This window comes from Pelecanus crispus, chromosome 1 (genome assembly GCF_030463565.1).
Source record: "Pelecanus crispus isolate bPelCri1 chromosome 1, bPelCri1.pri, whole genome shotgun sequence".
Lineage (NCBI taxonomy): Eukaryota > Metazoa > Chordata > Aves > Pelecaniformes > Pelecanidae > Pelecanus > Pelecanus crispus.
In genome coordinates, this window is record NC_134643.1 from 17,331,769 (window position 1) to 17,348,307 (window position 16,539).

General features: G+C 42.2%; 1 protein-coding gene across 1 annotated transcript in view; it reads left to right on the forward strand.

Moving 5' to 3' along the window:
- Positions 1–1,740: 1,740 nt before the first annotated feature.
- ABCD2 (ATP binding cassette subfamily D member 2) overlaps positions 1,741–16,539 on the forward strand; it is a 43,413-nt gene continuing 28,614 nt past the window's right edge. The window contains exons 1-5 of the mRNA XM_009490400.2: positions 1,741–2,676; positions 4,034–4,214; positions 8,521–8,642; positions 11,571–11,739; positions 15,157–15,251. Coding sequence (XP_009488675.2) covers positions 1,741–2,676; positions 4,034–4,214; positions 8,521–8,642; positions 11,571–11,739; positions 15,157–15,251 — 1,503 coding nt within the window. The remainder of the gene's footprint in view (positions 2,677–4,033; positions 4,215–8,520; positions 8,643–11,570; positions 11,740–15,156; positions 15,252–16,539) is intronic.

Below are 16,539 nucleotides of genomic sequence, written 5' to 3' on the forward strand. Positions count from 1 at the left end.
GGAATATTGCAAATAACTGTGGTTTGGCAAAATCTAAGAGTATGCTGTGACACACACAAGCCAGAATGGGAAGCATCCAACTGGAGATGATGATTAAAAAATAACGAACCCTAAGCGAAGCAATTTCTTAGCCAGCGCATCTTGTGTCTTTGTGCGCTGAAAAAACTTTGTTTTGCTGACAAAATGATCTGCAGTGAAACCAGGCCTACTCAGTAACTTAAAGTTAGCTGTACTGCTCTAGCTCAGATTTTGACATTTTCCTAACTTTGAGTTGTGTATTTAAAAAAAACCAGAAACCAACCAACTAGAAGGACCTCTATCCAGATCTCTATCCTGTCCCCACTGGCAGGAAGTCTAATAAACTCCAAGATTAACCTCACATCTTCTCTACATAACTCTCCAGCAGCCCACTGCGGACACAATTTGTGCAACCTCCTAGGAAGAAGTGAGTAATAGATCCTACTTGGGCTGGTCTTGGCTTACTGGGCTTTTTGGATGGGCTTTTTGGAAGGCACCTGGATATTTTGGTAAGTGGTGCCTGATTTTTGAAAGCAAAACGCTCCCTCTCTCAAGCCAAAGTACTATTTCTTCATCCTGAAGCTTGTGTCGCTAGCTAAACATCATCACTGCGCTCTGTGCAAAGACTGCTTTGTAACAGTAGCGTGGCTTAACTCTGCACATGCCAAGTTACAGCGAGGCAGGGGCCTCGCTCGCCGTTTGCAGGGGACTCCCCGGCTCCCCTGTAAATGCCCAATAACACATTTTTCAAACCTGCCTTTCCACACACATCCTAAACTAATGCTTCATCATGTTCCAGCTGATGCCGTTACCTTATCGCTTCGTTTTCAAAGCGTGAAAGGACCCAAAGTGTTTAAGTAGCCTGATCCTCCCCTTGTAATTTCAAATACAATACCTCTTCCAAACAAGTGAAGCAGTAGGAATTAGGAAGAGTGAAAAACAGAGCGGCAAGACACCCGGCTTTACTGTCAGCTCCTTCGGGCGAATTTCGCCGGGTTTCGCTGCAGGGCCCGTGCGCATCGCTCGGGGCCGTTTCCGCCTGGCAGCGCTGCAGCAGCGCAATGCCGCTTGCCTTCCGACGAGCGGCAGGACAGACATGACGCCGTTCTGCCAGCGCTGCCGGCACACGCCGCGCTGCCCCCCGCCGCCGCCCGCCCGCATTTGCCGCCCGCGGCTGCCCCTCGCCCCCCGGCCCCGCCGCGGCGCCCTGGCCCCCCCCGCCCCGCCGCCCCCGCGGCCCCCCCCGCCCCGCGCCGCCGGCGCGGCCGGGGCCGGAGGCGGTGCCTGCTCCGCAGGGCAGGCGGAAGGGAAGGGCCGGGCCGGCCGCAGCCTGAGGCGAGCCGGGGCGCTGCCGGGGCCCCGCCGCGCAGCCGGGCCGAGCTCCGGGGGATCGGCGGTGCCGCCGGGGCCCGGCGCCGGGGTCCCGCTGCCACCCCGGGGACCGAGCGAGCGGCCGCGGCCGGGCCCGGGGCGGGGGCCGGGGCCGCGCAGCCAATGGTGGTCGGCGGGGCGGGCTGCGCGGCGCCGGGCTGCGCGGTGCGAGGCGCCGCGCTTTGAAGGCGACGGTCGGCCCGCGGAGGCAGGGCTCGGTCGGCGTCTGCCAGGGCAGGGCGGCCGGCGGGGAGCCGGGGCCGCGGCGGCCCGATGGAGACCCGGCGGGACCGCGCTCGCCGCTGGGCGTGAGCCGCCGTCGCTAGGAGCGGCGCGGCGCGGCGGGGCAGGATGAGCCGCATGCTGCATGCGGCGGCCCGGCGGCTGCCATGGAGCAGGGCGGGCGCCGCGCAGAGGGCTGCGTGCCTGCTGGCCGCGGCGTACGGGCTCAGGGTCCTCTGTCCCCTCATCCGCCGGCGCCTGAAGCGGGCGGGCGGCACCCGCGGCTCGCAGGACGCCGGCCCGGCTGAAGGCGGCCGGGAGGCGCCGCGCCCCGCCGGCGGCCGGGGCAGAGCCTCCCCGGCGGTGAACGCGGAGTTTTTCAAGCAGCTGCTGGAACTTCGCAAGCTGTTCTTCCCAAAGCTGGTGAGCGCCGAGCTGGGCTTGCTCTGCCTCCACTCGGTCGCTCTGGTTTCCAGGACCTTCCTCTCCATCTACGTGGCCGCCCTCGATGGGAAGATTGTGAAGAGCATCGTGGAGAAAAAGCCCAGGAGCTTTGTCTTCAAATTAATCAAATGGCTGATGATTGCAATCCCGGCCACTTTCGTGAACAGCACCATACGGTACCTGGAGTGCAAGCTGGCCCTCGCCTTCCGCACGCGGCTGGTGGATCACGCCTACGAGACCTACTTTGCCAACCAGACTTACTACAGAGTGATCAGCATGGACGGCCGGCTGGCCAACCCCGACCAGTCCCTCACCGAGGACATCGTGATGTTCTCGCAGTCCGTGGCGCACCTCTACTCCAACCTCACCAAGCCCATCCTGGATGTCGTGCTCACCTCCTACACCCTCATCCGCACGGCACGGTCCCGGGGGGCGAACCCCCTCGGGCCCACGCTCCTGGCCGGGCTCGTCGTCTACGCGACGGCCCGCGTGCTCAAAGCCTGCTCGCCCAAGTTTGGCAAGCTGGTGGCCGAGGAGGCGCACAAGAAGGGCCATCTCCGCTTCATGCATTCCCGCATCATTGCCAACGTGGAAGAGATCGCCTTTTACCGAGGGCACAAGGTAAGGAGGGGGGAAATCGGAGGGCGTTGGGGTTGCTCCTGCAGCGCCCGAGCTGAGCCGCGCTCCCCCGGCTGCCCTCCCCGAGCACTCTGGGTCCCTCTGACATTAAACCTGTTTACAGCTAGCACTTCCCGTTTCCTCGGGAAATGCAGTCTCACAGCCGCTGTCTGGGGGGAGCGGGCCGAAGTTCCCTTGTGCTCTGACAATGTTCCTGTTTTGCAGCTGAATCCTGTGCTTTTCTGCAGAGCTAATCTCTGTTTTTCTCCCACCCAGTCCATTCCACTTACCTTTTCCAGGCTTTTTTTTTTTTTTTTTTTTGCCAATGGTTATGAACTACCGGATTTAATGCTAGCAACCAGAGCACACCAGAAAGTCTAGGGGAGAGCGCAGTGACAGCACAGAGAGCACTACAACCTTTGACACTCTTTTACATAGCTAAGCAACGATGTAGTCACCAGAGTCTTAAAATAGCTTAAGTACAGTGCTTCAGCAGTCACAGTTACATAAACTCATGGCTTGTTTTAAAACCACCTTGTTAAGGAGCTCTTCATATTTTTATTAGAAGTGAATTTTGGCTGTAACACATTTCAAACACGATTTGGAAAAAAAAGTTGTTTTGTGTAAGGTGAAAATGAAAGCTGGAAACCAGCCTGAAGTGTTACTCTTTCAGTCCGAGCAGTGATTATGTAATGTAAATGGTTTATTTTGGTAGAAGCAATCCTTCTCAAAAGCTGCCTATGGTGATGTTTGAAGTGCAGCTAAATTAAATATTTTTTCAATTCCCATATATACAGGCTTGAACTGAATGCATTATATTATATTGACTTGCAACTGTCTTTGACCTCTTAAACCCCGTGGGATAGTTCTCTCTTCCTCCAGACTGCTTGCGAAACCAAGCAGCGTTGCATTTCAGGGATCAGCTCTGCAACTTTGTCGTTGGAGATAATTGATCCCCAAACGCTTTCCAGTATGAGGAGTGTCAGTTGCTGTGAAACTCTACAGCTGCAGCTTCATTAAAAGGATGTGGAATCAATCTTATTTTGGTTGTTAGAACCAGCTGTTGTGACTGCCTTGTGTGTTGTTCTTGTATATATCAGAGATCTTAAAAAAACCTGAAAACCTGCCAATGTGCTATCGAGGGACGATGGTGTAAATAAGAACCAGGTCCACTGACTTCCGTAAAGTTGTGCACTTTTGCCATGAGACTGCAGCACTGAAAATAAAGGACCACGCAGCAGATGTGACTCAGAAGTCACAGCTCTGGGTACCCAGTTATTTCATGCACGTATGTGAATGTGTCTTGTATGACATGTGCATCTTTGTTGCATTGTATGAATGTTTTATTTTTTAACTGTAGGTAGAAATGAAACAACTGCAGAAAAGCTACAAGGCTTTGGCAGATCAAATGAATCTTATTTTGTCCAAACGTTTATGGTACATCATGATAGAGCAGTTCCTGATGAAGTATGTCTGGAGTAGCTGTGGTATGATTATGGTCGCTGTGCCCATCATCACCGCAACAGGATTTGCAGATGGCGGTAATACAATTTTTTTACTTAATTTATAAATGTTTCTTTGAAGTTACACCCTCAAAACACTGTACTGCCCCAGAGCCATTCATATTTGTTTATTATTCACAGACTTTGTTACAATGTCCCTGTCTTGTGCATAACCTTCAAGCATAGTAAGTCAGCTGAGGAAAGAGCAATGCAAAAGATCTGACTTTGAACACAAGCCTGATAAACAGCATGAGTTCAGGACTTAGAGGATCCTCATGTCACATGAGATTGTAATGATAATTGCAGTCCTTTTTCACTAGCTACTGTTGGGATGTCAGGCTGATTTTTGCAGCATCTCCTGCTACTTTACAAAATGATACTATTAACTTTCCTAGAGTGCTTATCTCCTCCTTCCATAAACCATAGTGTAATTATAGGTAATTATTCTCTCATGCGTTGACCTGTTATGAACCGCTTTTTTTCCCTGACTCCCTGGGAGAAGAGAAGGTGAAATTCAGATTCCAGGCTTGGATGGTATCATTTTTGACATCCTGTCGCAACTTTCCAGGAAGTGAAATGAGGCTCAAGTAGTGTTGTTGTTGCAGATGCTATTAAAAAAAGAAAAAAAGGAGAGCAGAAAGAAATGTAATTAAGGAGGGGTAGTGAAAGACAAGTGGGGAAGTTTGCCTCAACAGGCTTCCTTATGTTCAATTAGAACCATAGAATACATTACAAATTCCGTAGGATTCTTTGAGCACAGAACCTACAATGTCTGCGGAAGGATAAGTTTGGTGCATTTAATCAGGATAAGTTGGGTACATTTAATCAGGAATGACTGAATTCTTTTCTGTTCAGGTTGTGGTAGTTGTATGCCAAATTAGGCTGTCCAACTGGACACGCTTGGTTCGAAGAATGACTTCGTGCAGCGCCCACATGGTTTAGCTTACTTGCAGTTGTGTCGGTGCGTGGCTGGGTGCTCAGCTGTCTGAGCCGCTGCCCATCACATGGCTCAGGAGGGCACTATATCAGGACCTGGCTGGCATCCTGGTAACTGCTTCAAAAATATCAGGAGGTCCTGTTCCAAACAGAAGAGTTTGTACAAAGCCATTTCGCCTCACAGCGAAGGTTATCAGCTCAACAGAAAAAGTGATAAGAGTCTTTCTGCTAAGACGGGAATGAGTCCAGTCAAGAAAAAGATCGTTTAACCACTCATTGTAAATATCTCCTTGGTATTACAGCATGAATAAGAAAAAAAAAAGACTTGTATTCATGCTAAACTAAATAACATTCCTGTTACTCATGAGTATTCTTTTGTTAAATACTTTTCAAATGTGGGAGAAAAGAAAGATGCAGCGATGGCTCATGTTATAAAGCAGAAGAGTATTTGCCATCAGCAACATAAAATGTTAAAGCACGGGGCTTATTATGGAGACCTGGGGCACGTCATAATGATGGATTGCAAACATAATACTGACAGGTCAACACTGTCAAGACCAATTCGAAGTATAACAGGTGTTGAAAGAATCAAGCAGACCTGAACTTACCATTGGCCTGCTTGGGAAAACAGTGCTTTGTGATGCAGCAGGTCAGATGTAAGTTTGTTCATATCCGAAGGAACAGATAGTGGATTTATTACTTTAGGATAAATCACCAGAATCAGGAATATGCACAAAACTGGTACCATGACCAGACCTGAGACTAAAGGTGTAAAGCAATAGATCTCGTACACTTCTTCAGGGGGAGAAAGAAAAGAAAAAAAAAAAATCCTGCAATAAAAAGAAAAAAAAATCTTCTATGACGGTGATGTTTCTGACTGAAATTTGCTAATTTTGTTACATATTTCAGGGAAGAAATTAACTGGCAAAGCCAAGATTCCCATTTGATAACATTTCTCATGCTTTTTGTATTAAATGAGTGGTGTTCCTAATGTTGCATCTCTCATCAGTTTCTGGAAAGTATTTTTGGAAGCAAGACCGTGAACACTTGTCTTTGTTTATGAAACAAGTATGACTATCAATTGCATAAATGAAGATGAAAAGGGAAATGTTAGATTCTGTATGAAACAGAGACAGCCTGTCTGCCCTATTACAATGCACTACTTCTTCAATCGCAGGAGGCCAGCCATATGAAAAATGTTTTGGACGAAAAGTTCAAGAAAAGTAATCTTGGTAGGTTAGGCATGTAATACAAGAGCTTGTGTTTTGGAATGGTGAAATGCTCATAATTTCTATATAATTTTATTTTTTCAAATACCCTTAGAAGTATGCCTAAAATGCCCAATGCAGTGGTTTGCAGAGATCTCTAAACTCTTGCTAGATGAGCTAGCCTGGGTGCTGGAAGCAGCCATCAGTAAATTCTGCATTTATATACAGGAGGCATGCTGCATTAGCGTAATTAAACCATAGCGGATTCCTAAATGATTTAATGGTGGTGGTTCTACGTAACATGGGCTGCATGGGCTATAATCCCAACAAGATCAGCAAAAATTGGTTCTCTGAGAAAAGAAACTGATTTCAATTTAGTTTTTACTAATGAATTAACTGAATTCTCTCTATCCCCTAAGTTTATTCTTCTTGGAGTGGAAATGACTCTTAAAAATAGGGAGAACTACGTGAGCAATGGTTTTGTAATCTCTCCCTTTGCAAGAGGTTTTCTGTCCTGTTTTAAAAAAAAAAGCATGCCTCTCATTGTCTCTCAGGTGGCTAGATTACATACAACTAGTTGACAGTGTACTGATGTTGTATAATTTAAGCTAAAAGATTTGAACATGTATCTCAATTAATTAAAATTGCTATTAAAAACATCTGAGGCCAGAAAGAGTAACATGTAGATGGGGTGTATATATATATGCCAAATTATGATGTAAGAATTTTAAAAAAGTTTTTCCTAAATTATCCGTAGTGTATTTCAGTGATTCAGATGTAATTCTGTTGGGATACCTTTATGGATGTGTAAATGAAAACAAAATAACATTTAGATTTAACTAATAAACACAGAAAGATACATCTGGCTTTGGTACTGCATGTAGATTTCTAGACACCAGATTTCTAGAATCTGGTCTTGTCAGGGAGGTGAGACAGTTACTCGCCAAGTAAAAAAATATTGTTTGCTGTACTCTTGCATTGCTTGACTTAGCCCATAAAATTTACAGTCACATCACACCTGCAGGGAATTCCTACTAGATTTTCTTGACCATAAGCACTGTGCAAACATCACAAAGGATGTTAATAACAATTGCTAATACAGGAGTTGCCACACTGGATCCACCTATTGCCCTACCTAGTCTGAAGTCTAGCAGCAGCTTAGCTTAAAAAAGAAACTTTAAAAAAACTTTACAAACTTTAAAAAAAAAAAAAATCCAGTCCCCATTCTGCAACAGGTTTAAGCAATATATAAAGATATATGTAAAGTCATGTGATGCAGAAAACCCTTGAGACCTTTCATTCTAAATCTTGTTTGTGAAAAATCTTTAAGAGTGGTTTACTACACATTGTTGTCTTTTTTGCAGATGCAACTATTAACATTGAAACAACAGTCACTCTTAAAATAGTCAGCCACTTCTTTTTAAATCTTGATTCCTTCAAAAAGCAAACATTGCAAGTTGACTATGCTGTATAAATCTGTAGGTCACGTGGTAGCAAGAGTATATGTAGATATGTTAAATGTAAGCATATTTATTTCTCATCTATCTTCTATAATTTTTGCTGCTGTTTTCTCCTTTCCTGTTGCTGCTGACATGTTCTTATGAGACAATTCCTTTCTTTGGAGCAAGAGTTTTCTTGCTAATAGGATGCAGTGTCATAAACAAAGCATCACAACTTTGTTCCGGGGTCAGATGAAGAGAGAAACTGTGTTGTGAGAGCGACGTCTCCTACTTAAACCATGCCTTTGATAATAAAAGAGCTTCTTGCTTTCTTATAGCAATATAATCATGTTGCCAAATTTCCATCAATATGAATGTTTCCTGTTACATGAAGTCAGTAAATAAGTAAGACTGAAAATGAATAGTTGCAAAAATACTAAAAATGCTATTACACATGTTTCAGATCATTGCTTAGGTTCCACTTTTTTCATATTTTTGAAAATTTAGGTTGAACAATGATAGATTAAAAGGAAAATTATCTAGGTAGACATAGTATAAAAGAATAGCATATTTTGCATAAGAAGATCAATTCCATATACTCCCACTTATTCTTTGTTACCAAGCTATCTATGCTAGTTACGTTCACCAATTCTTTTTGAAAGGTTGTCTTCATAGAGTTAAATTTCACATTCTAATCATAATTTAATTTGTAGAGGTAATTTTCAGAAGAATATTTTAGCAGAAAACTTTTTTTACTTTTAGAATTGGAAGATGGCCAGAAACAGGCAATGGTTAGTGAAAGAACCGAAGCTTTTACTACATCACGAAACTTGTTGATCTCTGGAGCAGATGCTATTGAAAGGATTATGTCTTCGTACAAAGAGGTACTGTACATACATGAAACAGAAGAGAAAAAAAAGGAAACCAGAACTTACATTTAATATAAAATGTAAAAAAAAAAAAAAAAGCTATTTTTAAAGGCAAATTCTATTGCAGCTAAATCCATGGAGATCTTTGAACTGATAGTTTGATCTTTAGAGTTAAGTCCAAAAAGAGTCTAAAGTGCACAGCTGCCAGTATGGTGCAACATGTAAATGCCATTTTTAATACCTATGTTCAGGTGGCATCAGAGAGCAACAGAAGGTCTTGGAATGTGAGTGATAAAGTTTCAAATTCCTCCTTTGTTTGGACCACAGAGCTGAATTCAGGCTGTCTGCCTCCAGTGTTGGGAGTGTCATGTTTTATATGAAACATAAAGAGAACTGAATACTTATTTCCTGGCCACCTAAACTGTAGGGCTGTTTTCAGTATCTTGTGAACCTGTTAAATTGTAAGTAATTTTGCAAAGTAGGGAAGTATTAGCAGGAAAAAGTCCACCTTGGGACAGCAGATAGTCTAGAAGTATGAGATGTTCTTCTGGAAGATCAGAGCTGTTGTTTCAGGTCCTTACCCAAATTCCAGTAAAGTTGGGCTTTCATCTGTGGTCTCTCTTGGGGGTTTCTCTAGGTGCTGGCTACTAAGCAAAAGAAAAGTGAGGCAGCACTGTTATTCTCCTTAACATTTCCTTCTGAATGTTGGTTCTGCATTTGTTAATTGGTTTTTGCTTGTCCCTTTGGTGGGGACCCCTTTTCCCAGTGCAGTGCAAAGAAGCACGCATTAGTTAGGCAGCTCATCAAAGACTATGGATTCCATTTTTTGGAATCCAGCCATAATAGCTACAGCTTTGTAAATTGGAGGACGAGTTGTAGTTTGGCGCCTTCAGATAAGGACTCTGACAAAGCCAGAGTCTGTGCTTTTTTCAGAAGGAGTTCTTCTAATGGACTGTGTTTTTGACCTATGCTCCCTTAGATGTTCCCCTGCTTGGCCTCTGCTCTAAAGATACCACCAGATAACCTATTATACACTAATGTAATTTCTATGTTGTTTTCAACATTTAAGTCATTCATATAATGTACATGGGGTCTCATAAGCATTGTGGTTTTATTTTTTGGAAACAAAAATACCCACAAAGTAGTAGGAACAACTGAACAAATGCACTTTGTTTATAACATGGTGAGATTTTAATCCAGACAGCATGAGATCGAAGACCAGTTCTATGAATTTCCATCTTAATTTTACATTTATCTTCTCTTCAAGAGACACTGTGGTACTTCAACCACATTGTCTTTCCCATTTCATGATTCAGGCAGTTTCCAAAGGGCAGTGTACTTCAGTCCACTTCAAGTGGCAGTGAAGTTCCAGTTCTTGCCCACCTGATCCACCAAAGCAGCCTCCTTCCAGTCAGTGTAATTCAGCATGCAGATAAAGTGGCCTCAATTTTTCTTTGCAAGTCAATAGTTTAGATGGTAGTACTTGGTGTTTTGACAAAGCGAGTTTGCAGGGTCATGGTTTAGAAACTTACTGCGAGTTATGTTCTTCTGGGGCACGGTTGGTGCAAGTTTTGTTCATCACATGCAGGATTCTCTCCATCAAATGCCACTGCTGACAGCGTGTGGAGCACTCAGGCCTGGCACGAGCTCCTGCTGAAATTGCGAGAAGTACTGCAGTGTGGAGAATGATGATACAGCTCTTGTGTGCTACCTACATACTGCCTCAAGTGCTGTTAGCCCAATGCTTTTCACAGCTGTGCATGCAATTACCAATAGTGCAAAACAATGTACAGCCGATGGAGTTGAAACATTGAGTGATTACTCATTTTTAAACTGAGTTTTTTGAGACGTTGTATATTTGCTAACCTCCAGTGGAGTGATGGCCATGTGGCCAGAACTAGCACTCGCTTCTGAATCTGAAATAGTGAAATTTATAGAGGATTTTGTATTGGAATTACGTATGCCCATAGCAGGTGAACTCAGTCATGGGGTATATGTGTTTAACCACAGGAAACTAATGATTTTATAATCTTGAAGTAATTTTCTTGCTATTCTTGCCTGCTCTCTGCATTTAGTATGAAAATTCATCCTTTTAAAACGATCTAATAATATATTTATAATAAGATGCCTGGGTTTAATTCTTTGCTCCCAGCAGATGGAGGCAGTTCTTTGGAAGCTCTTGGTGGTGTCGCTGCCCACGAATAGGAACTTACCAGGTCCAGAGATCTGTTGTTTCTGTCTTCACCAGGTGGAAATTGTGACAAAAGGACCAAAAAAAAGGAGAAAGCCTTTTAAGAGACCTCACTGTCTTAAAAATGCCCAGTTCTAATCCAAGGTCTCAGATTTAGGTCTGGTAGTCTAGCATGCACTTGACAGAAGAGTAATTTCTTTTTTGTACCGTATTTTAGATTAGGATGCCCTGGTGCTGCCTGTTTGACACAGAAAAGCACACCTTTCCCATGGGAGGTTTTGGAAATACAGTGAAGTAAAGATAAATAATTATAGATACCAATTTTTCTCACTTCTGCGGACATTTATTTTGCTGGCAAATGCAGAGATTTTGTTTCTCTCTTTTATGATAGGCTCTCTAGTTTCAGATATGCTAATAGCTGTTCTCTGCTGGTTGAAGACTATGGATCCATGGAAAAGAGCAGTCCCTGCAACCTCCTATTTACTGGAGATATCATAGCTTACATTGGGTGAAATCTGTCCCCCTCAAACTGTCTCTGTCTGCTGGCTGGTAGGAGCTGTGGGTGGCACATGGGTTAGCACAGAATCTCAAGGAATGAAAATTGATAGGTGTCAAAAGGCACATTGTTGATCCTTCCAGAATAGCATTTGAGAAGAACTGACTCAGAATAGCTGGGAAAGTTTTTCATGAATCTTTGGCCAAACATTTTGTTTGTGAAGTATAGCTCAAATGAGGCATTTGCTGTTTCTCAGGTGACTGAGCTGGCAGGCTACACCGCCCGTGTCTACAACATGTTTTCGGTCTTTGATGAGGTGAAAAGAGGCATCTACAAAAGAACTGCTGTTATTCAAGAGTCTGAGAACAACAGCAAGAATGAAGATAAAGCAGAATTACACATCAATGGGCCCTTAGAAATCAAAGGTAATTAATTCATATTTGTATATATTTCCCTGTGTGTGGGGCCGGTGCAATGGGACAGGAGGTGAACAGAGGTTTTGTTTCCACAACAAATCAGCCTCTCAGCCTTAATACCCCAGAGACCATGTGGCCTTCCATTTTAACCTTCTGCTATTTTGTAACTCTGTGCTTATGCAGTGCTTTTCTAATACACAAAATTGCTCAAACGTTTTCTGTGAAAACTTTCAATGTAAAAGGCGTTTCAACTATACTATTATTGGTGGTGGTGGTGGTATTATTATTCTTACACGGACAGTGCCTGCTTTCCTCAGACACTTAATTTTTTTCAGAAAACTGAGACTGTAACATTTTCATCTTCAAACTGCATTATTTTGTTTGGGGTAGGAGGGAAAGACAAGATTGGTTCAGTAGTATTTGACAAAAATGCTACTTTGTTTTCAGCAAGTAAAAATTAGCCTGTGCTCATTTTTTCATAAGTTAGAGGAAATTTTCAACTGAAAATGGGCTGACAACTTTACCCTTCCCCTCACCTCCCAAATGATCTGATCAATACATATCTTATCCCTCCTGTCCCTATCCTGTATCTTTCTGGTGCCACTATCTTTCTGTCTCCACCCTCCCAAGGCATTTTCTGTGTACATCCATTTCTTATCGTACACCATTACGTACCACCTCTCTCTTCCTCTTGTGTCCAGCTTCTCTCTGAGGTATTTAAGAGCAGCTTTTGCAATGTCCTTTTCCCAGTTTTCCCAACAGACCCCTTCTGCTTCTCCCCTCTGTGGTGTTGAAAAGCCTCATTCCCTCCCTTTGGCTTCTGAAAACTTAAACCTCGGTAGAGTTGAAGGCACCAGAGTGCTCTTTATGAAATAACTTCTTTCTACAACTTCAACAGTGCTGCCCTTCAGCACAGATTACTCAAAGGTCCTCTGACATGGTTCTTCACAGCAAACAGTCTGATGCAGCATGGTGGATAGCTGTGGAAATAGCTGTGTCTTAATCTTGTAGATCTTGGTAATATTTGGCTGACGTTAAAAGAAATGGCGTTTTATAACTGTTACATTTTGTCCTGTACAAGAGAAAAAGTTTGTAGTTCCTGGAGCAGCAAAGTAATTTGGGGGCTCTTTTTAGATAACTGTGCTTTAAAACCAAAACCCAATATGGTTCAAATATGCAAGCATGCTGTTCACGTTCCCTTTTGGTCTAGTATACTTATACCCCACTCCTCTTTTTCCCTGCAGCCTTTTCCCAAGATTTGATTCCACTAGTCACACATTTCACCCAGCCTGAATTCCAACTAAGTTGTGGTGTCCAGCGTTTGCTCCTGAGTGGTTGTAGGCTCTCAGAGGCAGCTAGCCAACACAAAGCATTGTGCACGAGGACTTACGCGGAATTTAGGCCAGATGAATCTAGGCCACAGGCTCCACACTTTTTATGACAAGTCCCATTGTAATACTGTTTTTCCTCCTTTCTTTTGGTCTTGATACTTCAGAAATCCCTGCTGAGTGGATTTGTATGTGGATCAAAATACACGTGCTCACATATGAAAATGTGTCTGCATTGTTAGGGAAAAAAAATCTTAATATTCAGCTTCCCCAAAGGCTCTTTGAACACATCCTACTTACTTCCTTTTGAATCATCCAATCTAAGTTTATGTAACTAAGTGATGTCTGTTTTATGCCTTGCATTTACTCTTGTCAATAAGAGCATTGTGAATATATGAAATATATTAGAATATTTTTGACAGATAATAATATTGCCTGATACATAGTGTATCTAATAATTCAGGATTTTAAAGTTGAAATAGAATTTTGTACATCTTGTGCAAATACTGTGAAATTGTATTTCTGATTACACATAAGTGTGCTTTAAAAGCATGCTAAAGTTGCAAACACTGTGAAGTTAGGAAATGAGAATTAAGTTTACTTAATACTTAACATACTATTTTTTAGCATAGATTTATTTTAACTAGAATTTCTCCACCGTATTGAAGTGCTTCAAAAACATGAATGAATTTTACAGAATTTGCTTGAGATTGTGAAGGATAATTTTCTGTGGAGACACAGTCAGATGAATGCCATATCCTTCACAAGTATTCATATGGTTGGAGTGACTGGTGTGACCCTTTTTCACAAAAGTATGTCTTGGCCAAATTTGTTAGCATTTTTCTGAACCCGTCAAAAACCACATGCTTGGTGTGGTTGATCTCCCAGTGCCTTCATAGGAGTCTGAGGGCAACAGAGCCTCAATGTGATGAGAAGGCTGCAATAATATTTTTTTTAACAGCAAAACACTTTCGTTTTCCGTAATCTCATGTTGGACACCACAGAACTGTTTTATTTAAAACTTATTTTAGGAAAAAAACAATGCTTGGGCTGATACATGGCACAGAATTTTTTGTCCAGGTTGTTACAGTTTGGCAAAGTCCGAAGCAATTGAACAAAGAGCCTCTTAATGGAAAATGTAAACCTAACCTTAACTGAAAGAAATGCTACCAGATCCTTTTGTAATGAACTCAGTTTTTCCTTAGTTCCCTTTTTCCTTGTTCAGATTAGTCTAAGTTATAAAATAAGCGGTCTTCTAATACAAAGAGAAATCTCTTTTCTTTGCATCTTGTCTGTAAAGGTAATTTCTGATATTTGTCCAGGAGCACAGCTGTTTGGGTTCTGTTAGAGAAGCCCATTAACATGCAACTGAGAAGTTAGAGTTGGTTTCATTTTTTTACTGTTTCTGGAAGAATTTATTTCAAAGTTCTTGTCTTACAGCATATCCAAATGCCTGACTGAGATTGTATATTTAAATTCGCCAGAAATCCAAATAGTGAGTGTAGCTACTGGAGTGAAATGTCATATGGGTTTCTGCAAATACTTACAAGACACGTTTACAGTGTCTGTGGCTTCAAAAAGAGATGGAAGCAGGCCATTAAGTGTTTTCTCCTTTGCCCTCATTGCTGGAGGAGACTGAACTGGGCTCCAAGTTTCAGAGCTGGTAGTGAAAGTAGATTCCATTTTCTAATTAAATCCTCAGGGGAATGTAAACTGGTCTGCCTGTGGCTAAGGCTGTCCTTGAACTTTTCTGCTGGTTGGTATTGACCACCTATTTAAAACAAAATACAATAAATACAGGTAGGATGTGAATAAACAGGTCTTTATAGTGCATTATATATTTATGATGCATATTGTTCATTATATTTATGATCAAATTTAGGATTCATTGCAGACTCTTGGCTGCTGCTGACAGTGCCTTTCTGAGTAGCTAAGATTTATTATCCAGATTTTCCACTAGGGGAACCTGAAGCACGTGAAAGAGTTGTTTGAAACTCACCAATTTATACTTCTCAGCCATGCACAGAGACTGTCACGTATCATTGCTTAATAAAAGGTTTCACAAACTCTAATTGTTATTATTATTTTTTCTTTCTAGGGAAAGTTATTGATGTTGATCATGGAATTATTTGTGAAAATGTTCCTATTATTACTCCAAATGGCGATGTGGTGGTTTCCAGACTAAACTTCAAAGTAAGATGATATGCAAGAATCTTCTGATTGTTGCCATCACATTAACATAAACAGCACAGAATTCATGTACCTTATGTTAAGTACTTGGAGGAGCATATGGATAAAAGGGGAAGTCCAGAAAGGTAGGCATAGTAGCTCAATAGAGGCAGACATATGTAGTTTATCCTGCTCAAAGAAAGAGGAGAGAGGATTTCTGGTGCTGTTGCCAGGTGAAAAACCAACCTGAGATTTTCAAAGGTGTATATGGGAGTCTGCATCCATCTTTACTTAATTTCAGTGGAATTGGGATGCTTTACTCACGTAGGCTCCTTTAAAAGTCTGAGTTCACAGCAACAGTGAAAAAATTGAGTCTGTAGTTTTGCTTGATCACCATAAAGAGGAGTACTAGTAGTTGACAGCATAGTTCACAAGCCCAACTGTGGAGTCTTTGCTCATTAAAAACTTGTATTCTTTCTAAAAAGCTATTCCAGATACCACTCGGTACCTGCTCACAATTTTAGGGATGACCCTAACTGAATTACTCCCATATATATCGTGATCTGATGTTCCAGTGCAGATGTTATTATTTTAAAAAATAGTTGAAGTTATCAGAATATTACCATGAATAATTCCAGCAGGTCTTTTAATTTAGCTAAAGCAGACTGTTCCTCTTGCCACCTCTGTTGGTATAGGAATTAGCAACTAGGAGGACAGGGCCTAGCTGTAGCAAAACTTGCAACGGCTTCAGTGTAGGAATTTCTGATTTGTAAAATTACACCTTTATGGTCAGGGAGACAGTTATATGCATTCATTTGGCTCAAGAGACAAAACCAACAGAAAATATAACATGGTCAATATATTTCTGTGAAGCATAGACAATGACGTTGTGATTACGCATAAATATACACTCATATATACACAGGGTAATATTCAAACAAATAAACCCAAGTGCATCACACCCAAAATAACACTGGTAATTAAGCATGAAAGGGCAATGTGAAATACATTTTCCAAATCATTTGATCAGGCTCCCATAGGTTAATATCACTGATGGGCATTGCACTACTCTGTATGCTGTTAACACCTTTGGACCTAATCTGCTTTAGAATAATTGATTCTGACTGTGGTATATTGACATTGTGATATAATCAGTGTAGTTTATAGAAATGCTCAGACATTATAGAAATTATTTTCATTATTTCAGCCCACATATTATATATAATGCCACTGTTTCCAGAATAGTTGCATAAATATGTGCAGGTAATCAATGAAATGGGTTGATAATTTGATATAAATGCTCATGTAACAC